The sequence below is a fragment of the Tripterygium wilfordii genome, chromosome 8 (assembly GCF_013401445.1).
Source record: "Tripterygium wilfordii isolate XIE 37 chromosome 8, ASM1340144v1, whole genome shotgun sequence".
Taxonomy (NCBI): domain Eukaryota; kingdom Viridiplantae; phylum Streptophyta; class Magnoliopsida; order Celastrales; family Celastraceae; genus Tripterygium; species Tripterygium wilfordii.
The window spans coordinates 1,296,172-1,319,629 of record NC_052239.1 but is presented as its reverse complement, the minus strand read 5'-3'; the positions used below and the strand labels follow the sequence as shown (position 1 = coordinate 1,319,629).

Here is a 23,458-nt window from a genome sequence, read left to right as displayed (position 1 = left end):
ATTTTATATCATAGATTCATAATGCACGATGAACAAATGCTAAGGGCTCGTCTGTACAAAGGGACATGTTTCGCGCTGGTTCGTATTGCCTTAAGCTCTTAAACCCTTCTGCTTCCTATTCCATCAATCGTGCCCGCTCTTTTAGCTTCTTTCTCGACGCCAAAGAAGCCTTGTATGACCAACTGCTGAAGTGCTGCAATGGCTTGGTCTTCCTCAAACAGATACACTCGTCCCTCGCCACAGCTGGGCTCATTGCCCAGAGACCTCGTTTGGGTTCTCAAATAATCATCAAATACGCCAAATATGGAGACTCCGACAGTGCTCGATCTTTGTTCGATGGTGTCCATGGCGATGGAACCAACTCTTTTCTTTGGAACTCGATGATCCGGGCTTATACCAATAATGGACAGTATTTTGAAACGTTGAAACTGTATTATCTGTTGCGCAAAAGTGAAATTTCACCAAATAACTATACTTTCCCATTTGTTCTTAAAGCATGCGCCTCGAAATCAGTGATTCTTGAGGGTAGATTTGTTCATGGAGATGCGATTAGAACTGGGTTCGATTCAGATCGATATGTTGAGGCTGCTTTGGCTGATATGTACGCTAAATGTGGGCAAATTGCTAATGCTCGCAAGGTGTTTGACAAAATGGCAGAAAGAGATCTTGTTTGCTGGACAACAATGATTACAGCCTATGAACAGGTCATGCAGCCCTTAGAGTCGTTACTCTTGTTCCAGAAGATGCAAGATGAGGGGGATTTTCCAGATTCAGTAACAGTAGTTAGCATTGCCTCCGCGGTTGGTCAGTTGGGTGATGCCAGGAAGGCTCTAGTAGTTCATGCATATGCCATTACTAATGCGTTTCTTGAGGACTTGTGCGTGGGGAATTCCATCATAGCAATGTATGGCAAATGTGGGGATGTGGAAAAGGCTCGTTTAGTTTTTGATATTATGGAGGTGAGAGATGGCGTCTCATGGAATTCTCTGCTGTCAGTTTACACTCAAAATGGACAAGCTAGTGAAGCCCTGTTGCTTTTTGATCTGATGCAGGATTCTGAGTATAAGCCAAATTCAGTGACAGTATTGATCATGGTTTCAGCATGTGCTTACATGGGTTGCTGCCATTATGGAAGGAAACTTCATAATTATATTATTGATAAAAAAATCAAAATTGATGAGTCTCTTTGCAATGCTTTGATGGACATGTATGCCAAATCTGGAGATCTAGAGAAAGCTGTGGCTATGTTCAAGACTATCCATCCGATTCAACGGAATGTCGCTTCTTGGAATGTATTAATTTCAGGGTATGGCATGCATGGACGTGGGAGAGAAGCACTAGAAGTCTTCTCGCAAATGTTAAGGGAAGGTGTTGAGCCAGACCACATCAGTTTCACATCGATTCTTGCCGCTTGTAGCCACGCAGGACTTATTGATGAAGGTAGGAAATGTTTTGCTGACATGAAAATGTCCACTGTGAAACCTGAGGTGAAACACTACGCTGCCATGGTCGATATGCTAGGCCGAGCTGGGCTTTTACATGAAGCTTATGATCTGATAAAAAAGATGCCATTTCCCCCAAACGATGCTGTATGGGGTGCTTTGCTTTTGGCTTGCAGAATCCATGGGAATACTGAACTGGGGGAAATTGCAGCTGCTAATCTCTTCCAGCTTGAACCAGAGCACAGCGGATACTATGTGCTGATGTCAAATATTTATGCAGCCTCAAACAAATGGCAAGAAGTTGGGAAACTCAGAGAAAATATGAAATCCAAGGGATTGAAGAAACCTGCAGCCTTCAGTGTGGTTGAATATGGTAAAGAGGTTCATGGGTTTCATACAGCTGACCAAGAAAATCCATACTGGCGAGAAGTCTATCGAAAGGTAGAGAATTTGGCAGTAGAGATGAAGAAGGCAGGGTATGTGCCAGATGGGTCTTGTGTGTTGCATGATGTAGAAGATGAAGACAAAGAACACATATTGAACTATCACAGTGAGAAACTGGCTGTGGCTTTTGGAATTATGAAGATTGACCCAGGATTGGCAATTCAGGTGACTAAGAATCTAAGAATTTGCAATGATTGTCACTCTGCCTTCAAATTCATTTCCCAAATCTGTGGACGGAAGATTATTGTCAGAGATGCAAATCGGTTCCATCACTTCGAAGATGGTACTTGTTCTTGCAAAGATTATTGGTAATATTACTTGCAACTCATGTCTTCTTGAACCGGCCCAAGGCAATCCAAGTAGAGAATCTCGATATCTCATGTTGAGTGTCAAATTGAATTGGCCCTTTTCCCTCTCTTTTTTTGACCTTCATAATGTAGCAACCAAAAGTTTTGGTGGGTGCTGGCATTGTACTAGATCGGAGTTTTCTTCTGTTATCCGGCAACCGCCACACCCATTTGACCGCCATTCCGATCAATCATTCTAAATATATCACATCTGTTTGGTAAAGTCAAACCCTATGCTATATATGAATGTCCATACTGGTCATATCCTTACATCATAGTTAAGAGGCATTTCCTTGCTCTCAAGCATTATTAAATGAGACGGTTTAATAAAAATAAAGTCGTGTGTGTTCGATGTATCTATGGAATTCGATAAACCATCCACCTTTCCAGTTGTTTTTACTCTAGCTTTTGAGCGATTCACGGAGAGAGCTATCAAGGCTGTGATATGTTGGTTTGGTGTATATTCACTACATTGAGGTTGAGAGGATTCAAAAGGGCCTTTCTAATACTAAGCAATGGACCGCAAGAATGATGAACCCGTGGACAAATCAGTGCTAATGGGCTTTGCGGTAACCTAGCTAAATGGGCCTTGGGGGTCCATTGGATCGGCCCGAATTTCCACCACACTCTCTTGGCCCTTTCTAATAGACAATACTCTTAAGCAATGGACCGCAAGAATGATGAACCAGTGGACAAATCAGCTAATGGGCTTTGCGGTAACCTAGCTAAATGGGCCTTGGGGGTCCATTGGATCGGCCCGAATTTCCACCACACTCTCTTGGCCCTTTCTAATAGACAATACTCTTAAGCAATGGACCGCAAGAATGATGAACCCGTGGACAAATCAGCTAATGGGCTTTACGGTAACCTAGCTAAATGGGCCTTGGAGGTCCATTGGACCGGCCCGAATTCCCACCCCACTCTCTTCCCAAATCACCGTGCCCTAATTCGTAATTTGAAGTTGAAGGGACTGAAATTACAGAGGAAAAGGATTTCATAATGCAGGTTGGTTTTTATCTGACAATGGATTCCTCTTCTGCAGATAGCACGTATTCGGTAATCGTGATCGTCTTCGCTGCAAGAAGAAATTAGGGTTTTGTTCTTAGGCAATCTTATTGGAATTGCGTAACCGTAATTTCCTTCGCTCTCCAGAGCCTCGCCCTAATGGAGACGACGTCGATGGCCACGAACTCCAATTTCAGCATTGACGTTCCCCTTATCGCTTCCGTTAAACATGAGCCACCTTCACAGCCGCCACTGATACAGCCGCAATTGGAAACTGAACCGGAACCGGAACTCGAACGCCAAGACGAAGCCCTTGTGGACGGAGATACGCAAGACCTCACAATTGTGCAACCACCTTCTCAATTTTTAGAATCCATCGACGAACTCAACTCTTTCTCGAGTCTCATCCAAACCTTCAAACTCCGATTCGATGAACTGAAAAACCACCTCGATTTCATCCAAAATGCGCTTGATACACATTCCAATGAACTCCCCCCCTCACCTCATCGACCTCTGTCACAACCAGAACAGCAACAACAACGCGAAACACAAGCTATAACTCAAACTAAAGGAAAAACCGAAGCCGAAGCAGAGACGGAAGTAACGGCCGAGGCAACGAAGCAGGCTTCAAAATCTGAGGTTCAATTTCTATGTGAAGCTATGTCCAGCCGCGGCTTACGTAAGTACATTGTCACCCGCCTCCATGACACCACCAAGCTTCGAGAAGAAGTTCCAGCGGCACTCATGTGCGCCCCCAATCCAGCCAAGCTCGTGTTGGATTGTATTGGGCGCTTTTATCTACAAGGTACCAAAGCATATACCAAGGACTCTCCCATGATTCCTGCGAGGGAAGCGGCCATTTTGACTACGGAATATTTTCTTCTCATGGACAACCATGTTAAAATTGAGGCAGAGGTCAAGGAGGAGGCGGAGACTGGGGCTGTTGCGTGGAGGAAGAGGTTGATTAGTGAGGGTGGTCTTTCTCAGGCTGCTGAGATTGATGCAAGGGGTTTGCTTCTTTTTGTGGCCTGTTATGGAATCCCCACTGTGTTTAAGAACGGGGATATTTGGAATTTGTTACGCTTGAGTAATTTGAGGAGGATTGCCGACGCCCTTCGTCGGTCCCCTGTTCTTGTTGCGAGGGTTTCAGGTAAAATAATAATGCTTGCTAGCAATCACACCCCCCATGCTACTACTTTTCTTGATTCAGTTGTTATTTTTCCAGGTGGATGGTAAATTGTCCTAGAATTTTCTCAATGTGTATCAGATGTTCTTACTCTGCCACATGATGTTAAGTGCTGATGTTAGTGAAAATCGTGTCTCAAATATAACCAAGGTCTTGAGAATAAACATTGGTATATTTATTCATAGAATGCACTCAAGTGTCTTGAGTTTTTTGGAGCATGCAAATACTGACATATCTTGCTTGCCCTTATCACTTGCTGGCAACCTAAGGTGATGATTTGGCTTTAGCAATATTCACTGCGGCTGGCCAATCAACTTGGAAAAGGAGCAATTTTATTATGTGGTCAATAAGATGATTAAATGTCAGTTCGCATAGAATCCCCACTTTTCTATTACTGATATTTGTGAAATCTCAAGGAATTGTCAGTGTCATGCAAACATGATAATTGTTGAGGTATAATATAAATATGGTACTAATAGGAAAGAATTCAGACTCTGACGAATTAGTTGAGGTGCAATTTTGGATTGGAAAGAATGATGCTGGCTTACAATTAGTTTCACTTTTAGAGTCGTGTAGCCAACCCCAAATTGCTTGGGGTGAGGTTTTGATGATGACGATGCTTTATATGTCTTTGTTAAATGAAAGAAATTATACTTTTAAATGTACATCTTGTCAGTCTTTGTTACTGCAGAAAAGTATGAAATCCAAATGAAGAGATTGTGAACTCTACGACTTGAACCAGGTCAAGGTTTGAATCGCTCTCATGCTAAGAATTGACTTATCACGAAAAAAAAAATAGAGCTCTTTATTTTTTTCTTTTTCTTTTTCCATCATTCATTTTTGTTGTAAGGGATTCCCCCACCCCTAAACTGCCAAAAGAGGATGAGAGGGAGAGGGATAAATTATGTTATCCTCTAATTCATATGTTCAAATTTGTATTCTGGCATGGCATATTTATATGCGCCTTCTTTCAGATTTTCATTTATTTTTTCCGAGGCATTTCACAACATTTGTATTTCATTGGTGCAATTCATTAAATGTATGCTTTTGTTGGTGTTTCTTTTCCAATTTGGAGTTAATGAATTCTACATTTGGAGAATAACCATGGCAAAGAAAATTTGGTTGGTTAGTTTGCCTATGCCATTTGTTACTCCATACCATTTGTGGCATGTTAATGAGATGCCTTGTTCATTTACTGAATTTCTGATATTTTATATGACGTTATCCTTGTGTATTGCAGCGATCATTGAAGGAATGATGAAGCATGGAATGGCTCTTGAAGCTGTTGAAGTTACTTCGGCTCTTGGGATAGATGGCAAGTTCCCTCTTCAGAAAATTTTGATTTCTTTCTTACATGAGACTAAAGAAGCATATAAGAGAAACAGACGAGATTCGAAAGGTTTCCCTCTCTTAGTGGTACGAGCTGCTTCTGTCCATGCCATATTCTGTCATATAAGTTGCTCTTTCCTTGTCCTTTTCTTTTTTTTTTGTTGGGTTTTAATTGCAGTTTATGGTGATCTTTTGCAGAAAGAAGCAAATGAAAAACAATTAGACTCTCTGAAATCGGTAATAAAGTGTTTGGAAGATCAAAAGTTTGATCCGGTTAAGATTCTTCCAGGATGGCAAATTAAAGAAAAGATAAGAAAACTAGAAAAAGAGACTGCTGATCTAAATAAAAAAGTGGAAGACTGTGTGAATGCAAAGCGGAAAGCTGATGTGAATGAATCCTCGAGTAAAAAGAGTCGAGAAGCAAAACGTTCTCAGCAACTGCCAGCCAGACACTCACCCATGATATCTCCCTTAGTAGGTGGGTGGCACGAGCAAAGGGCTGCCAGTCATCTGGATAGCCAGAGCCCATATGATGCTTTGATAGCAAGAAGTTCCTTCAATGGGTTGCCTGGTCATGTCAACAGTTATCCGTCTGCCGCATCTGTGGCATATCGATCTGGTGCAGTACCTTTGCCTGAAAGCATTCATGGAGGTGGCGGTGGCCTGCATGCAGCTGGCGTTTCATCTGGATACGGCCTGATTTCATCAGGTTCATATTTAGGTACACAAAGTCATGGGATTGTTGATAAAGATGGACAGGTGATGAACAATAATTATACATCATATGGATGGCATGGTGTTGGGGAAACAGCATTAAGTGACAGCCACAGGTCAGTGGGACAAAGCATTGCTGCGCATCCCGCGGGCATTGGGGGTTTTTCCAGGGCATCAGAAGGCTTTGCCGGCATTCTGAATTCCCCTACTCCTGGCGCCGCTAACCAGAGTTCATCATCTGATCTGTATTCTTTTGCTGATGTTGCGGTGGAAGGTGAGTTGTATAACAGCAGTTCCCAACAGTCTGGCCCTTTGAAACATGTCGTGTCTGCTCGGCCATACATGTACTAAATCAGTTGGAACTGATTGTGGTGGCCTCCCTAGCTCTGACATGCATCTATTTATCATGCTTTGAGGGATACATCCTAGGTTTAAATGACAATTATATGGGGACCTTTGTAGGCTCGTCGCACCTGGTTTTCAACCGATGAATCTATTGGGAAGTTTTGGTACAACTTTGGAAGACTATTTGGTGAGAGATTTAGTTGTGCCTTTGTCAGCTGAATTATTTTGTGCTTTTGAAGGCATTTGTTTTTCGAAGGTTATGCCGATGCCATTCCCCATTAGTTAGCACTCTCATTGCTTTTAACTGACGAAATGTATCAACAAAGCCATCTTGAAATTAGTGGTAGAACTTAATTTTGTTAAGAGAGATTATCCCGGAAAAGGCAGAATATTTGATGGAAGAACAGGAAATCCCTTTCAACAACCTTTTTATTGTAGGTAAATCTTATATTATCATCATCATCTGAGCCTTTTATTGTAGGTAAACCTTATATTATCATCATTTCCTTTTGGAGTTGGTTACACATCTCTATGACAACATCACCATAAATCAAGTCTAAGTTAAGTCAAATTTTTCATTTTATTTCCATTTGTATTGTATCTGTTTCAAATTCCAATTTGCTCTTTATTCCGATGTTCATACTAGGATAAAATTTCATGTGATTTAGTAAACAGAATATTCAATTCCATCGTTGCTAGATCGATCCATATTTTTGGATAAAGAATGATTCAATAATGGGATTTTTTCGATAAATGAGAAATTCAAAATGCTGGGGGGGGATGGAAATGAGGGAACGTTTACAACACCTATTTGTTTTCTCTATTCATTAGATTGATGATAAAACAGAGCCTAACTGAAACTGTTTATAGTTTAGGAATCAAACCTTGAGAATCAATAAGTCAGATTCAGGGATTGTGTAAATTGTAATCATAATAATCATTTAATTCTCAGAAGAAAAAAAAGAAGGAACTGCTCAAAATAAAATAATGGATCGGTAGATTTTTCCCAAGGAACTGTACAGAAGGGACTCACTTGAATCATATAATAAAGCTGAGAGAATACTGGAGCAGCTCATTTACAAGGAGAAAGGTTTTTTGTACACATCAAATGACTCATTGGCAGTTAATTGTGGTTCCTGCAGCAAATTTTTAAGTCAGCAGAGCATAAGACTGTTCAATGAACGAAATTAGAGGGGCAATGCAACTTAATAACAAGAATTAAACCATGTAAGGTGGAAAGCAATGAAAATGTTTCAAACATCTATAGGCTAGTTTTAACCAGTAAGCTTAATCCACGGTACAGGATCAAATTATGCAGAGTATCAAACCAGACACAAGAATGTTCATGAGCATTTAAACATGCACGATACTGCTATGCACTCATAAAATGAAATAGAACATAATTTACCAAACATTAGGTGTATTACTTTGTCCGAAGATTTTTGTGAAGAGTGTTGGATTGTATTGCTGGCATCGATCAAGCAGCCATTTTTTGAAATCAAAAAAGGAAAAAAAATGGTTTAGTATATCCTATAACTTCGCATAATCACTCCTATTTTAGTTACTACTGTGTGCAATATAAACTAGGCAGGGTTGCTCCTTCATGATAAGACTTGAACTTCTTTTATGGGGGTTACAAGGAACCATAGCCAAAGGGAATATTAGAAGGCAAGTCTAGAGATCACATAACAGAAACTTAATCATGTCGGTATTTTAGATTTTTTTAAAGTCATATCCACCTTTGAGCAATCAACTCTATCTAAGTCCTAAGAAGCATGATTTCACAGGATTCTAGACGTTTTTACCTGCCAAATCACTTTTTCATCACACCTTATGCAACAGAAATTCCCATTGGAAACCGAAAGTACTAACAAAATACATTTCTCTCAAGATGGTTTGAGCATGTATAACAAAGAGATATTAATGTGGTTCGTAGAGTTGAAAAGGTTCAAGTAGTAGACACTAAAAGAGAGAATAGGGGGGGACCCAAAATACGTGGATGGAAGTGATAAGAAAAGAAATATGTTCCATAAGATTAGTTGAGACTGCAACTTTTGATTGGAATGAACAACGAAGAAAAATTCACGGATTCTAAGTTCTCACTAGTATCTCTTATGGACTCATGCAACCTAGTACCTACCCCAACATTGTTTCGATGAAGGCTTTTATGATAAAGACGATGCTGATGATATCCATTCTTAGAATGATGCACATACCTGTTTCAACCCATTAAAACTTCCACCGGTAAAGAGCATGGTAAGAAGCGGTGTCAGAATACGACCGTTCAGCTCGTTTTTCTTGTTTTGAATGGTGGAACGCATCACATTTAGCATGTTCCCATAAGTAGTTCCATGTCCACGCTCAATGGCTTGGATGAAAGAATAAGTCATTGCACCAGTTGATGTAATCATTGATAGAGCCTGTCCATAAACCATCAACACGGATTATTCTATCTCTATTCTCAGCTGGACAAACGTTTTCTGGTATTTTCAGTGAAGCAAAAGAAAGAGAAGTATGGTCAAGACTTTACTGAAGTGTCAGCAGAGGTTTGATTATCATCACAGCCACTGAAGGAAATGACCTCTCCACCACTTGTTCCTTTCCACATGCCTGATTGAGGGCGATGATCCTCCCAAACATACTTCCCATGTCTGCATCAAAATGAAAGCTCAAACATTGACCTTCGATGCGGACTTACAATATATAATACTGATATGCAAAGAGACTAACCTGTCCATTCTACATAAAAATGGTAAATCTAACACTGTTCCACTGTGGCAAGCATCTATGATTGCATGAAGCCTAACGCCACGAGGAAGAGGCCTGACAATTGTTGCATTTATCTCATCATCAACAATCATCCCCTGAGTTTCATAGTCTGTCGGACACAGTGTTTCGTCATATCCATCGACTTCATCCCCATCGTAATCTCTCTGTTGTGAACCATGACCAGAAAAATGAAACACCAGAGAGTCTCCAGGTTGGCAACCGTGCACAAGCCAGTACAATGCCATTCTAATGTTGTATTTGGTAGGCAGCTTGTAAGGATCAGTTTCTTCTTCTACATATGAAAGAAAAAAAATTTACTAAGTGGCCAGTCTGAGCAATAACAAGGATAACCACAGGAAGTGTGGAGACGAAATAGATAAATCCTGAGAGAAGCTAATGACATGGCAGACTAGCACAACACACCCAAAACACTGCTTGCCTTTGCTCAAAGTTATTATGGATTTCAGAGTCACTTTGAACTCTATTGGAGGAGCAACAAATGCTTACAGGTTTGAGATTCGGAACGGAATCAAAAGAATATATGGTTTATTCATAGTGACCACTCTTGAAGTTCATGTCAGAAAAACTCACGTAACGTCTTCAATCATCACCCCTAAAGTTTTTTATTTTGTCAGCAACATCAAGCACATCAATGAGCAAAGGCAGGCCCCTAAAAGAATCTGGAAAAGGAAATTCATGGTAACTTCAAGGTATGATTTATAGTTAGACTCTTATTCTGCTTCAAATTCAGAACTTAACAAATACATAATGGTCTGCATTCTGTAGTAACTATCAATGATTGGACAATCATTGCAATAGTTAAGGATAGTCACAATGAATAACGCAAAAATATATTCTCATTTGATAATTACTAAGCCTAATTTCAAATCTAAACCAACAATATGATTGGAACCATTAAAATACAAAGGAGCTAATTCAGAATTTTCTACTTCCATGTATTCTATGGGAGTCCCCTCGAAGAGATTTGCAATCCCTAAATCACATTGAGTAATTATCTTCGAAATTCAAATTCCAGAATTAACTCATATGATCACCAATTCCCCACTAAAACCTAAATCACATTGAGTCAATATCAAGGTAATCAAAACTTCAAACAGGAGAATTGAAGCAATTATTAGAAGAAAAACGAAGTACCACTGTACCAGTAAGCATGATAATGGAGGACTCGGGGAATTTGAACCGATTAAGCAGCAAGTACTTCATGTACTTAGCATCGTTAATGCAGCCCTTGAGCTCGTGCCTGGTGTTCTTGTAAGACACGCCACAAATCACAGCTCGCTTGGGCCCGTGTATGGATGGGGGTGGGCCCGGCACCCCGTGGTTGAGCGGAGAAGGAACAGTCGCTGGAGGCTGTATACTGTGGTGATGTTGATTGCGGGAAGATTGCCGCGGTACTTGTGTGATGGCGTGGCAGAGCAGACAGCGGATGGAGCTGGTTCCCGGTGGTAGCTGTAATGGTGTGTGGCAATTTGAACAGTTGACTGACATCGACATTGTAGCCATCGCCGTATTTGTTGAAGCTCCAACGATGAGGATTCAGAAGATCAGCATTTCCTATATAACCATATGAAAAGAAAAGTGAAATTTGAAGCAAATCTCGAGAGGAAAGTGAGTGGAAAAGAGACGGGGAAAGGCTTTGACTTGCATTTCCCTGGAAAAGTTCAAACACATAAGCAGTTATCCGGCTCACCAAACAGAGCCTTACAGTATTATTAATCTCAGATTATGATAATATCAATTAAGTTTCAATCTCTATTCAAGATTGGTTGGCCGGAACACTTTGAAAGTCAATTTCAATATTTATGCCCTAAATTGCTTCAACAACTACGAATTTGACAGTTTCTATTTATTTTGTTTTTGTTAAAAGTTAGTATATTGTAATATTAATTCTTGTGTTCCTGTATTGTACGAAGATATGCTTGTATATAATAAAAAAAGAAGGACAATCAATTATATTTGATTTGAGAGATCTTTAATTCGATTCTCATCATAATATTTTTGTGGTAACGCATTGAATTTTGTCTCAACGTATTATCACATAAAAATTTCTATATATACGAATCGGATGGTCGAATTTAGGCTAAAAAATAAGTTTTTATCGTGTCGACAGCAAATTTTTTTATTTATACGGGACGGTAGCCATTCACACTTCATACTTTTCATAGGCCTCGTGCAATAAATGGATTAGACGAATGACGTGGAGTCAAATAAGTTGGGCTTTGGTAACAAGTCTGGTTTGGATTTTGGGCCCAACTTGACCCAACACACATAAGTGCTTTGTTCTAGTTTGTTCGGCTCACAAGCATAATTTGTTTTCTGAAATTGCACAAACTCCAGGCAGTGGGCTGGGTGACAAATTGACAAGATTAATTCTTACCAAAATGCATTTAATTTTCACATCTAACAAATTTCTTTTGAGTCACTCTTATATACCGAAGGCTACATCATGTAATTGTCTGGTGCGTGTGCAATGAAGGAACTCATGTGCTAAAGGTTTCACATGTAGGACGGGATCCAATGTGATTGTGTCTCGGATGAATTCCTCCTAAAAAATTACTAGTAAAACTTGCCTAACTTTACATTAATAGTATTAATGTCCATAATTACCTTATTTTACAATTGGACTTAAAATAGGCATTGATGATGAAATTAATTCCCAACGTAGACAAAGTAGACTTCTACCAAAACAAAAAAACTCCACTCTCTCATATCCATTCCTCCTCTAAACCCTTATTGACCTTATAAACTCCCTTGCTCCATACTTTCTCAAACTCAAAATGGACAAACTAAAAGATCAAACGACTCTAATCGCCATTTCATTTCTATTACTTCTTGGTGCAATCTATCTATTCGTCTACTCACCTTCTACTTCCAATCCCTTGTTCTCATTCCAATATCAAAACCATTGCCAATCCTCGAACACAATAAGCACACCGATCACTGGTGCTGATACGCTGGAAGTAGCGCTAGCCGAGGCATCGATGTCAAATAACAAGACTGTTATAATTGCAATTGTGAACAAAGCCTATGTCGAGGGCGATCGATCGATGTTGGATCTGTTTTTGGATGGTTTTTGGGTTGGTGAAGATACGAGGGGATTGGTTGATCACTTGCTATTAGTGGCTGTTGATCAGACGGCGTTCGAGAGATGTGAGTTTCTTCGGCTTCACTGCTATAAGCTTGAGACGGACGGTGTGGATTTTGACGGGGAGAAGGTGTACATGTCGGATGATTTCATTAAGATGATGTGGAGGAGAACTCTGTTTCTTGGAGAAGTACTCAAGCGTGGTTACAACTTCATATTTACGGTGCGTTTTACATTTGCATGATTTATGTGCATACTCTGATTGTTGATGATACCTTCTTCTCGGTTCCATCTTCTCCTTCTTCCATAACCCGATCTTGGATAGATATTACTCAATGTCCCGGTTATTCATCAAATTAGTATTTGCCGTGGATCCCCCGATAAATAGTCATGCATTACAATAGGGACACATAGTTCTCTAGCTTTACCGAGAGTAACATTCAAGTAATACGTTTTTTGTTTGCGCATGTTTCATATTATGCACAAAATAAGAAACCGTCTCTCCAACCCATAAATAAGTTATGACGGGAGAAGGAGATGAATAAGAACAAAAAAAATGCATTCGCAAAATTAGAGTGATTTAATCTTAACTGAACAAATTAATTAAAATAATGAAATAATTAATGTGATTTGAAGATTAATCAACTGATCTCATTAATTAATTATTTGATTACTTAGATTTTGTTTGACTTTGTTTTCTGAACAGGACACTGATGTGATGTGGCTAAGGAACCCATTTCCAAGGCTGATCCAAAACGACAGTACAGTAGATCTCCAAATCAGTACGGACGCCTTCAACGGCGATCAATGGTCCGAGACCAACCCAATCAACACCGGCTTCTACATGATCATCTCCAACAACAAGACCATAACCTTATTCGACTCCTGGTACGCAAAGAAAGACGACTCTGCTGGGCTCAAAGAGCAAGATGTTCTCAACAATATGATCCATGGAGGGGTGTTCCAATACTTGGGCCTTAGAGTCAGATTCCTGGACACTCTCTACTTCAGTGGGTTTTGTCAAGACAGCAGAGAAGTTAGAGCTGTTACAACCGTCCATGCCAACTGCTGTAGGACTATTAATGCCAAGGTGGCTGATCTGACGGCTGTTATTCATGATTGGAATAGGTTCAGGGCCTCTTCCTCGTCCACTGCCAATGAAACGTCGACGTTTTCTTGGTCAAAGCATGTGGCTTGCGCTGGTTCTTGGAATTAGATTCTGATTAGAGGTCTAGGCATGTAAACAGTATGAATTGTAGCATAGTATTGTTGACAATGTACCACTTTTTATTTATCGGTTTGATGTCATTATGTTATGGAATTCATTATATACATCAGAAATTAATTATGATTTGTTTTTCATAGTCATTCCTGTAATTCTGCCAACGGTTGAGGTTTGAATCTCGCAGACAGCATAGATTTGGTGGTGTACCTAAAAAAAAACAAGAGACATCCTCAAAATATGGTAAGATGTTCATTTGGTTGGCACAAAATGTCTGAAAAACAGAAACCTCAAATGAGAAGAAAAACAATGCGAGAAGATCTCTTAGTCCCTCATTTTTGCTATTTTTTCTGCTCACTTTGTCCTATAAAATGCACCCTTCACAATACCCAACTCATCACAATCAATCAATCAATCAACACAAGAACATTTACCCACAAAAATGTCGACCAAGAATTTTGTTTCCATCTACGCAGCAATCCTAACAATTCTGTTAATCTCCCCAATCGTCATCTCAGATGATGCGACACCGATTCCGGTAGATGCAGCACAATTGAGCGGCTGGTTTACGGCCAATGTCAAGCCATTGGCGGACCGGAAGGCGACCTTAGACCCTGCTCTGGATGCAGCGGAGGCTGGTTCTAAAGTCATTAAGGTTGGAACTGGTGGGGAATTCAAGACTATAACTGAAGCAATCAATAGCATTCCTGCTGGGAACACAAAGCGTGTAATTATCTCACTTGGACCTGGAGAATACCAAGAGAAGATCAAAATTGAACGTACCAAGCCCTTCGTTACATTGTACGGTGCACCTAGTGACATGCCAACGATCGCTTTCGGCGGCACGGCAGCTGAATATGGAACTGTCGATAGCGCTACCTTGATCGTCGAGTCCGATTACTTTGTCGCTGCCAACATCATTGTTAAGGTACATAAAGAAAAATAAAAACACTTTCTCTATTTAATCGAACATATTTTGTACATATTTGGATGTAAGGATATGTTTTGTACCGATTAGAATTCTGCGCCAAGGCCAGACGGGAAGAGAAAGGGAGCACAGGCGGTGGCCGCGAGGATCTCAGGAGACAAATCAGCTATGTATAACTGCAAACTCATCGGATTCCAGGACACATTGTGTGATGACAAGGGCCTTCATCTCTTCAAGGACTGTTTCATTACCGGAACTGTCGATTTCATCTTCGGAAATGCCAAGTCCCTCTATTTGGTAACTGTCTCTGTCAATCTAGGCATACCGTATGAGTTTTACGAGGTGGGTTTGATTTTTGACTGATAACAATGGACATTATGTTGCAGAACACCGAAATAAATGTGATACCAGAGGAAGGATTTACAGTGATAACAGCACACGCAAGACAAGGGTCAGAAGATACTGGATATGTATTTGCGCATTGCAAAGTAACAGGAGAAGGGAAGGGGGCCTACTTGGGAAGAGCATGGATGCCTAATCCCAGAGTCATTTTTGCCTACAGTGACTTGGGCAGCGCCGTCGCTCCTGAGGGATGGAGTGATAACTTCAAACCAGAACGTGCCAAGTACCCGATTTCATTCATCTTTTTACGTTGAATTAGTGTGATTATTCAGTTTGATTGATCTGATTATGGATTAATTTGATTGTGGGAATTGCAGCACGGCTTTCTTTGGGGAATACCAGAGCAAGGGAGCGGGAGCCAACCCTGGTGCAAGGGCCAAGTTCACCAAGCAACTCGCACCTCCTCAGGCCAACGAATTCCTTTCCCTTGCTTTCATTCAGGCCTCCAAATGGCTTCTTCCTCCACCCAAGGTGTAAATTTATCATCGCATAATTGGCTGCAAGCACGGCAAAGCGTGTAAATTTTTCTGGTATTTTTGGTTCCAAATGTTGTCAAGGCTCCCTGCTACTAGTAGCTAGAGGAGTGATATGAGATTGTAGTATATATATGTAGAAGAATAATTTATGTAGTGAGCAACATTGTTGATGTAATAAACTCGATGATTTGAGATTTAAATAATTGAATTTTATTCTTCAACTTGTGTTGCTAGCCAGGATTAATTATTAGGTACAGGTCTGCACTAACATTTGTTTCTATAATTACAAGGGAGTTAGCTGAGTGGGAAGTCGTCAGGATTCTTGTTAAATGCAAGAGGTTCTAAATTCAATTCTCATGTCTAGCTCATGGTCTAAATAATCTATAATTATCTTGCACATGAGACAAGAGTATTCACGTGCATAAGGTGTAACGTGATTATGTCTTGAATGAGTTTCTTGTAAATTTAAAAAAAAAAAAAAACTGAATAATGTTAAGCGACCAACCAATAAAAGCTCAGAATACATCCACGTGGGATAGTAGGTATGGGTCCACGGCCCAAATTTAAGAGAGCCTAATCAAAGAATTTTACTTTTTTGAAGGGAGGAGTATTCTCAATTGCTCATAGAGAGAAAGCCCGGTCCATCTAAATAATGCTCAAGATTTGACAGGAATTGGGGAATTAATTTAGGGATTTCAATTGGGAAAGAAGGTTTCCAACTCTCTACAACTAATAAGTGGGGCTCCAATTTTCTTTTGGGCCAGACTGAGATCTGTTTGGGTGGCAAGGCCCATCGGTTAAGCCTTGTAGAGCAAAGGAGTGTACGTAAGCTTTTGTTTGCGGTGTGAATAAGGAGGCTAAGAAAGATCACACAAAAATCCAGAGCTTCTAGCTTGATATTGAAGATCTCCATGGTCTAATCGGCAACCCTTGTGATTATTTTCCACATACCAAGTGAGACATATTGGTCTTCATTGACATGCTTTCAGGCTAAGTCACTGTTTTCATCAAGTAAGCTCTATGATCTCTGTTGATTTAGTTTACACAGCTGTTGAACGACATTAAAAAAAAAAAAAAGGTAAATTACTCCAGTACACACAAAGTTGCCACAGTGGGCAGGATCGGGGACAGATAACACGAATAGGAGATTGTGATTCAAAAATACATAAAAGCTGCTTCCACTTCCACATATGCCTCCTTTTAACCATATGAAGCAATTTTAGCAACCGTATAGTCACAACGGTTCCTGTCCAGCAGATCAAGATGGCCATCAGCCACATGAGTCATCCTCCAGTTTGGTTACTGAAACATAATGATAATACCATTGTAAACCATCAGCAAAGGTCATCTCGCTATTGAGGCCAAACACCACACATATATCATTAGTATGGCCTGAACCGCATTGGCCGCCTGAACCTTGGAACCCTTCTGCACATGACATAGAAAGTAACGTAAATACTTCCACCAGTACAGCAAGAAAAGAAAGTAACATGCATCTTCCAAGATTCTAATCAGTTCCAAAGAAGTTGAAATTCACAGTTAGAAGTGAATTTTTCCGAATGCAAAAAAGAATTAGCATTTAGAGGTGATTAGTCGACATGAAAATGATGTGCCAGAAACAAAGACAATAAAATAAACATCATGAGAACATTTCTTTTAGCCATTATACATCAACAACAAATGCCTGCTTGCTGATCTAGGCTCATTCCAAAGAAACAGTGTATTTCAACCATAGGTTAACGACCTGAGGAAAACAAACGAAATTTCACCAAAATTCTAATACCTAGCGATTTGTTCTAAGGTGAAGAGTCTCAAATGATGAATATATACATTCAACATATAACTTAGCAGAACAGATACCTGCAAAAATTAACAGTCATGGCAGCCATGGCAATGTGAAGCGCCAAAAGCACAGTTTAATACACCTTATAATACAATCAAACAGTACAGAATTCCAAAATCTGCTGGTCAGTACTCTACTAGAAGATGGGTGGTTAACATAAAACCAAAGTTGATACAGCCTTTGCTATCACATTCAAGTCCAATGTTACTTGTACCCTTCAAATAAAGTATGACTTATCAGAATACCTTCTCAAATCTCAATGTTGAGAAATCTTATCAATATAATCATCTGTTCAGTATTTCTTCTTTTGAATGATAATCATCTGTCAATTCTTAGTGTCTTACTCCAATACTTCAATTGTAACATCCAATTATTCTAAGATTTCAAACTACAAATCTGTGAGCATACCCATAGCCACAATCCATGGGAGAAGGCAGACGCCTTTCACCAGGCGCCTGGGCACAAAAGTAAGCCAACCATAAGGCGCCAGCCTCTTCAACTAGGTCATGGCTGTTGAATTTCCAAATGCTACTCCCAAACTCCAATATAGCACGGGAATAAAGGCATAGGAGTGTTTCAATTAACACTAATAAAATTATTAATTGTTATTAAACTTCCCTTTCTTTTCATTCTTTTTTGTTTCTTATTTCTTAGTTTGATAAAACAACACCATGTCACCCAATTTCCATCTTGAGCAATGGAGCTCATCACTTAAGAAATCTCGTACGTTGCCATATTCCAGGAACTTACAAGATGGTCTGCATACTTAATTTTCTTTTTCTATGAAAATCGGGAAATATAATCTATAGATCTTTTTGTTTTTTATAAGAACGGCCCACTGTGCTATAGAACAAACATGGACATATTCAAGTGTCTACAAAGTCAACTGTCTTTGACTCTTCAACTATTACAAATGTTGCAAGGGTCTGCTTGAGGTGTCTAATAATTGAAAAAACAGCACCTCCAGAAGAGTTGGTTTACTCTCAAGAAGAATTTAAATCCATTAAATCCAAAAGACTAACTGAATAATTCACACATCACAGGCATTAATAAGCAGTCCATGTCACATATCAAGTATCACAGAACCCAATTATGAGACAAGACTTAAAAAATAATGATATCAAGTTCTCATAATTGTCATCCAGGAAACCAAAAAGAGGAGTAAGTATAAATGCATACCCATAACCATAAGACGAGTAAATTGGGGGGCCAGGATTGAAGGGACGACGAGATGGGAACCCAGAATATGGGTTGGGTCGCCTTCCCCGATACTGTTTCATGCCAGGTACGTTAGTCCGCTTAGCTGAAACCTGAAGAACAAGGGAAAAAAATTATATTAAATAAGTGAATGTCCAACACATTTGGATGTGTGTAAGTTCAACAAAAAGACCTTTAACTGACGACCATGCAGCTCTGTTTCATTTAACATAAGAGCATTCTGGACAGCTTCAATCTCTACAAATTCAACATATGCAAATCCCTTTGGCTGTCCAAATTTGTCTGTCAAAATTGTCACTCTGTTCACTGTTCCACAGGATTGAAAATGCTGCTGCACTTCCTCAGGAGTGCACGCATAGTCTACCTGAAGTTGAAAACAAGTATAGAGTAAAAAATACAACTTTTTGGGACTATCTTATTGAAAAATGACACAAAAACAGAAGCAACAAAGAACAACTGATTTAGATCCAAAGATTGCAATAACAAGATGTACATCATCTATTACACTCATACACATATTCACATAACCAGTTAGCTTTAGGGAAATTAGTTCAATACACAATTCATTATGAGAAAAAACGAATTGCCAAGAAAAGGGGGGTTTGGGGGGACTTACACTCAACTATTGAAGAAGTACCCAAAAAAAAGGCCTGAACATACCATTACATTCTCTTTTGTTATGTTCACACATCTTCTTCCAAATCAAGGAGGTAATCTTCGTGAACCAATGATAAAAAATTTTAATGAGATCCAGCACAGGACAATAAAAAATTCAATGGTATTGCTTCATGAGAAGAGATCCTTGTGCAATTGGAAAAGATCAGCTGACTTGCCGAATTTCTATTTCATGAAATGTGTTCTCCATCATCCAAAAGTCAAATAAACACAAATAACTTTTAATTTCCCACTCTTTTCTTGTGCACTTCTTTAGTGCCATTCAACAAAATCTTTTTGCATAAAAAACTAATGCTCCATAGATTGAGGTCTCATTTGATTCCAAACGGGAATGGGAACCGAAACAAGAAATGGATTGGAATGGGAATGGGAATGAGAACAATTTGGTATTGTTGATAACAATAGGAATAGGAATAATAATGATGGTAGCAAATATTTGGTATGCAATAATAAGTATAGAAAAGGAATTGGAATAGCTCGTGAATGACCATAATAAGTAATATATTACATGGTTAAACCTCGTTGGAGTATCAGTCAAGGTAATCCAACAACTGACGAAAAGCATACTATATTGTATTCTAGAAGATCATTAAAAAAAATTATTATCTACGTATGTAGTATAATATAAAATCATATAAAATATAGTATACTACAATATAATCTCTCCTCGTGGCCTTGGATTTTCTACTTTAATGCAATATGTGATTGGACTGCTTGGGCTTGACTCTGAACAGCGTTGAATTCCAATACAAATCACAATATTGTAATGTTATTTATTTTATACTAAACTGGAAAATAACCATGGCACACATTATAAAAAGAAGACAGGGAAAATGAATCTTCTGTGGGCATATATCTACTCTGCTTGGAATTAAATGAAGCATTCCCGTCTAATAGATTTGGATGCTCCAGTCCCTATTGTTCTGGAATGTGCAATTCCTTTCTGACTTCTCTTTCAAACCAGACAAAGGAATCAATTTTGGCATTAAGGTTTCTACTGTTTCATTCCCCAAGTTATAGGCAAACAAAAAATAGTAAGACTCTATAAATGAGACCCTTTGTTTAGATAAAATAGCCTGTGTGAACAAATGATTATGTGCCATTAGAGCTGAATGATCAACCAAAGTTAGCAAGCTCTACCCATTTGTTTAGATTATGCATCTGCTCTATGGCACAGACAACATAATGGCAAAACACATCAACCCTCAAACAAAGAAATAGACAAAAAGACGTACATGTATGTGTGTTGATTCCATGGTTACAAAAATCCCTAGTCGGCCGCTAGGCGGTTCTCGGGGACTAGGGATTAATTGGATTAATCGGACTAATTGGGGACTAGTCGGGGATTAATAGGATTAATCATTTTGAATTTTTTTAATTAAAATATATATATATATATGCAATACATATCATATATATATGTGTAATTTGGATAAACCCTCTAATTTGTCATTAAAGAGGGATCTTGACTTACCTATGGTGGAAGGATGCAGTGAGGGTATTCAGTCAAGCATTCCTTCTCAGGCTAGATGTGGTCTTGTTGAAAGACTCAGAAATTGATGATCAATCTCAGCCTCTTAGGTAATAGTCGGGGCTAACCTCTTGAAGAAAGTAGGGTTGCATATTTATTTTTTTTAAATCCATCCAAAACGACGTTGTTTTGGATGAAACTCTGTCAAAAAAAAACGACTAGGCCAAATTTAATCGGGTCACTGATTAAGTGACTCGATTACCCTCTAGTCGAAGCGCCAAGCCTCGACTAGCAACTAGTCGCCGACTAGAGGGATTTTTGCAACATTGGTTGATTCACAATTAAATATACATGCCTGAACCAAAAGATTCAGCCTAGAGATATAACATAAACCATGAGTACCAATAACCAAGCCAGTGAGTTAATATTACCGTAAAAGCTAAACAAAGTAAATGCGGCAAGGAAAGTATGGTTAAACACTTAAACTCACATTGCCAACATAAATTGAGTGGGCATCCACCTCCTCTTTTTCAGCCTGAGTAGCAGAAGCACTTGAGGAATCTTCATACAAATTGAATGGGAGGAATTTTTATTAGTTACAAAGCAAAATAGCTCGAGAAATCTTTAGACATCATAAAGGACGGGAAAATACACAAGCCAACAGAGAATAGCAATTGTTACAAAAGGCAAAGCTTAAAAAAAAAAAACCTGCATGGGCTAATAAATTGTCAACATAACCATTGATAGAAAACACTCTTCCTACATAAGATTTTGACTCACTGATGCAGAAGTGATCCAAATCTAAGTTTTAAAAAACACAAATAGACATACTATGTGCATAAGACCCTCCATAGCCTTTCCCAGAAAACAAAACTTAATCACCAAATTAAAATTCTTAAGCCCAAAATTCCCGTAAATAAGATTCCACGACCCAAATAAATCCAAGAAGACAAAAATCAGGACACATATGTAACACAGTTCACCTTGACCAGCGCTCATCTCCTTCTCCACCTTGGCCTGCATTTCGCGGAGAGCACTGGCTTCGTCCTCGATCTCCTTGAGCCTCTTCTTCATGTCCTCCAGGTCCTGTAATCCACTCAAAGTAAGCAAAAATCAGTAAAACAAAACAAAGAGGAAGAAGTAGCAAACTACTACATACACACAGCAAGAGAGGAACCTTAGAGCTGGGGTCGTGTTCCTCATGTTCCTCTGACCTAGATGACATGTAGACACCGGCGTCCATCTCTCCCTCGTCCGGTATATCACCTCCGTACACGTCGTGCTCTTGCTCCTGGTCTTCGTGTTGCTCCATGTTCTGTGTGTATCTGTATTGGATACAGTAATTAGGGTTTTAGGTTTTGAGATTTATGCGAAGATTTATAAGAGCAATTGATGCTGGTCCTATCCTATGGGATTGGATTTGGGATTCGAAAGTCGGTCGGTTATGCTATTTCTGTATTTGGTGATTTGTGGTGATGGTCTGATGGAGATTTGTAATTAATTACAAGCCACTCTGACGGGTATGTGTGTATCTGGCTGGGCCGAGCGTGCTCGGGCTTTACGACTACCAGTAATGGGCCCTTTGGAGCCCAATAATAACAACACTTTCGATAAAACCGCCAATTCAATTACAGTGCAAGGCCCATTAGGGAAAGCCCAAACCGAGGTTCTTTATCTAGAAGCAGCGCTGAGTCTCAACTTTCAACCACTATCTGCGTCGCCGGTCTCGTGACTCCGGCCTTCGGTATTTCACGAGCCCTCTTTCTTTTTTATTCCGCGTAACCGCGTTTATCAAAGCTCGTACTGTTACGAATCCTGTGACATTTTAATAGGCTTGGGCCTTGTCTAGTGGGATGTGCTCGAATCCAGCGACAACTTATCTTCTTGTTCAATGATATTTCCTTGTCTTGTACTTGCTTATGCATTTGTTTACTTCTTTCTAGGAGTAGGAAAAAATCGATTCCAGGTGAGTTCTGGGTCGGACAATATGACATGTTTATGAAATATTTACATGTTCAAATCCTAATCTGAATTGAATTTCAGATGTACTTAATTGATTAAACCTGGATTGGTTTAGATCCGAACAAGTAAATCAGACAATAAACTAATCTAGATTAGGGTCCGAACAAATTAATCGAATAAAAATTTTGTGTTTTGATCAAGACCCAACCTAAACAAAGTTTTGTCACCCCTACTTCTTTCCCATGTAATCCACTTTTTTTTTTTGGAAACAGTGGTCATAGACCTGATTGTATTAGATTACCCAATAAATTGAGTAATTGAGGCTCGTATGCACTCGGACCACCATAAAGGTGGAATACAACCTAAAGACTAAAAAACAAAAACAAAATAATAAAACACAAACACTAAACCAGAAATCGTAAGACATTGCTGGATGATACCGGCTTACACCAGACACCGTCATGTAATCCATTTACCTACAAACTCAATACAAAAATAGAAAAAGCAATGAGTTAGTGTAGAACCAACCACTGTGTATAATGGCCCTTCCTTTAATATTATTCCCTAATCCCCT

At 39.3% G+C, this 23,458-nt stretch overlaps 6 protein-coding genes across 7 annotated transcripts; 4 read left to right on the top strand and 2 right to left on the bottom strand.

The window, feature by feature from the left end:
- Positions 1-37: 37 nt before the first annotated feature.
- On the top strand, positions 38-2,483 carry LOC120004343 (pentatricopeptide repeat-containing protein At2g01510, mitochondrial-like). Its single transcript, XM_038853670.1, has one exon. The coding sequence runs from the start codon at positions 66-68 to the stop codon at positions 2,196-2,198; it is 2,133 nt and encodes a 710-aa protein (XP_038709598.1). The 5' UTR covers positions 38-65; the 3' UTR covers positions 2,199-2,483.
- Positions 2,484-3,204: 721 nt separating this feature from the next.
- Positions 3,205-7,158, top strand: LOC120004048 (protein FRIGIDA-like). Its single transcript, XM_038853268.1, has 3 exons — positions 3,205-4,388; positions 5,665-5,840; positions 5,952-7,158. Exons 1-3 carry the CDS (start codon positions 3,398-3,400, stop codon positions 6,816-6,818), a joined length of 2,034 nt encoding a protein of 677 aa, XP_038709196.1. The 5' UTR covers positions 3,205-3,397; the 3' UTR covers positions 6,819-7,158.
- A 526-nt stretch (positions 7,159-7,684) lies between these two features.
- Positions 7,685-11,302, bottom strand: LOC120004049 (metacaspase-1-like). The gene is made up of 5 exons (XM_038853269.1): positions 10,745-11,302; positions 9,543-9,873; positions 9,343-9,463; positions 9,029-9,232; positions 7,685-7,948 (listed from the first exon to the last, which is right to left on the bottom strand). Exons 1-5 carry the CDS (start codon positions 11,103-11,105, stop codon positions 7,889-7,891), a joined length of 1,077 nt encoding a protein of 358 aa, XP_038709197.1. The 5' UTR covers positions 11,106-11,302; the 3' UTR covers positions 7,685-7,888.
- Positions 11,303-12,379: 1,077 nt separating this feature from the next.
- Positions 12,380-13,953, top strand: LOC120003243 (uncharacterized protein At1g28695-like). Its single transcript, XM_038852133.1, has 2 exons — positions 12,380-12,910; positions 13,394-13,953. Exons 1-2 carry the CDS (start codon positions 12,380-12,382, stop codon positions 13,901-13,903), a joined length of 1,041 nt encoding a protein of 346 aa, XP_038708061.1. The 3' UTR covers positions 13,904-13,953.
- A 398-nt stretch (positions 13,954-14,351) lies between these two features.
- LOC120003241 (pectinesterase PPME1-like) lies at positions 14,352-15,849 on the top strand. The gene is made up of 4 exons (XM_038852131.1): positions 14,352-14,837; positions 14,928-15,134; positions 15,224-15,462; positions 15,557-15,849. The coding sequence occupies exons 1-4, from the start codon at positions 14,352-14,354 to the stop codon at positions 15,714-15,716; spliced, it is 1,092 nt and encodes a 363-aa protein (XP_038708059.1). The 3' UTR covers positions 15,717-15,849.
- A 778-nt stretch (positions 15,850-16,627) lies between these two features.
- Positions 16,628-22,401, bottom strand: LOC120003402 (polyadenylate-binding protein 2-like). Of its 2 annotated transcripts, none has more exons than XM_038852375.1 (6): positions 22,100-22,401; positions 21,906-22,008; positions 21,413-21,483; positions 18,949-19,140; positions 18,738-18,868; positions 16,628-17,143 (listed from the first exon to the last, which is right to left on the bottom strand). In XM_038852375.1, the coding sequence occupies exons 1-6, from the start codon at positions 22,232-22,234 to the stop codon at positions 17,098-17,100; spliced, it is 678 nt and encodes a 225-aa protein (XP_038708303.1). In that variant the 5' UTR covers positions 22,235-22,401; the 3' UTR covers positions 16,628-17,097. The 2 variants fall into 2 exon arrangements, with proteins under 2 accessions (XP_038708303.1, XP_038708304.1); XM_038852376.1 differs by having other exon boundaries at positions 18,744-18,868.
- Positions 22,402-23,458: the final 1,057 nt, after the last annotated feature.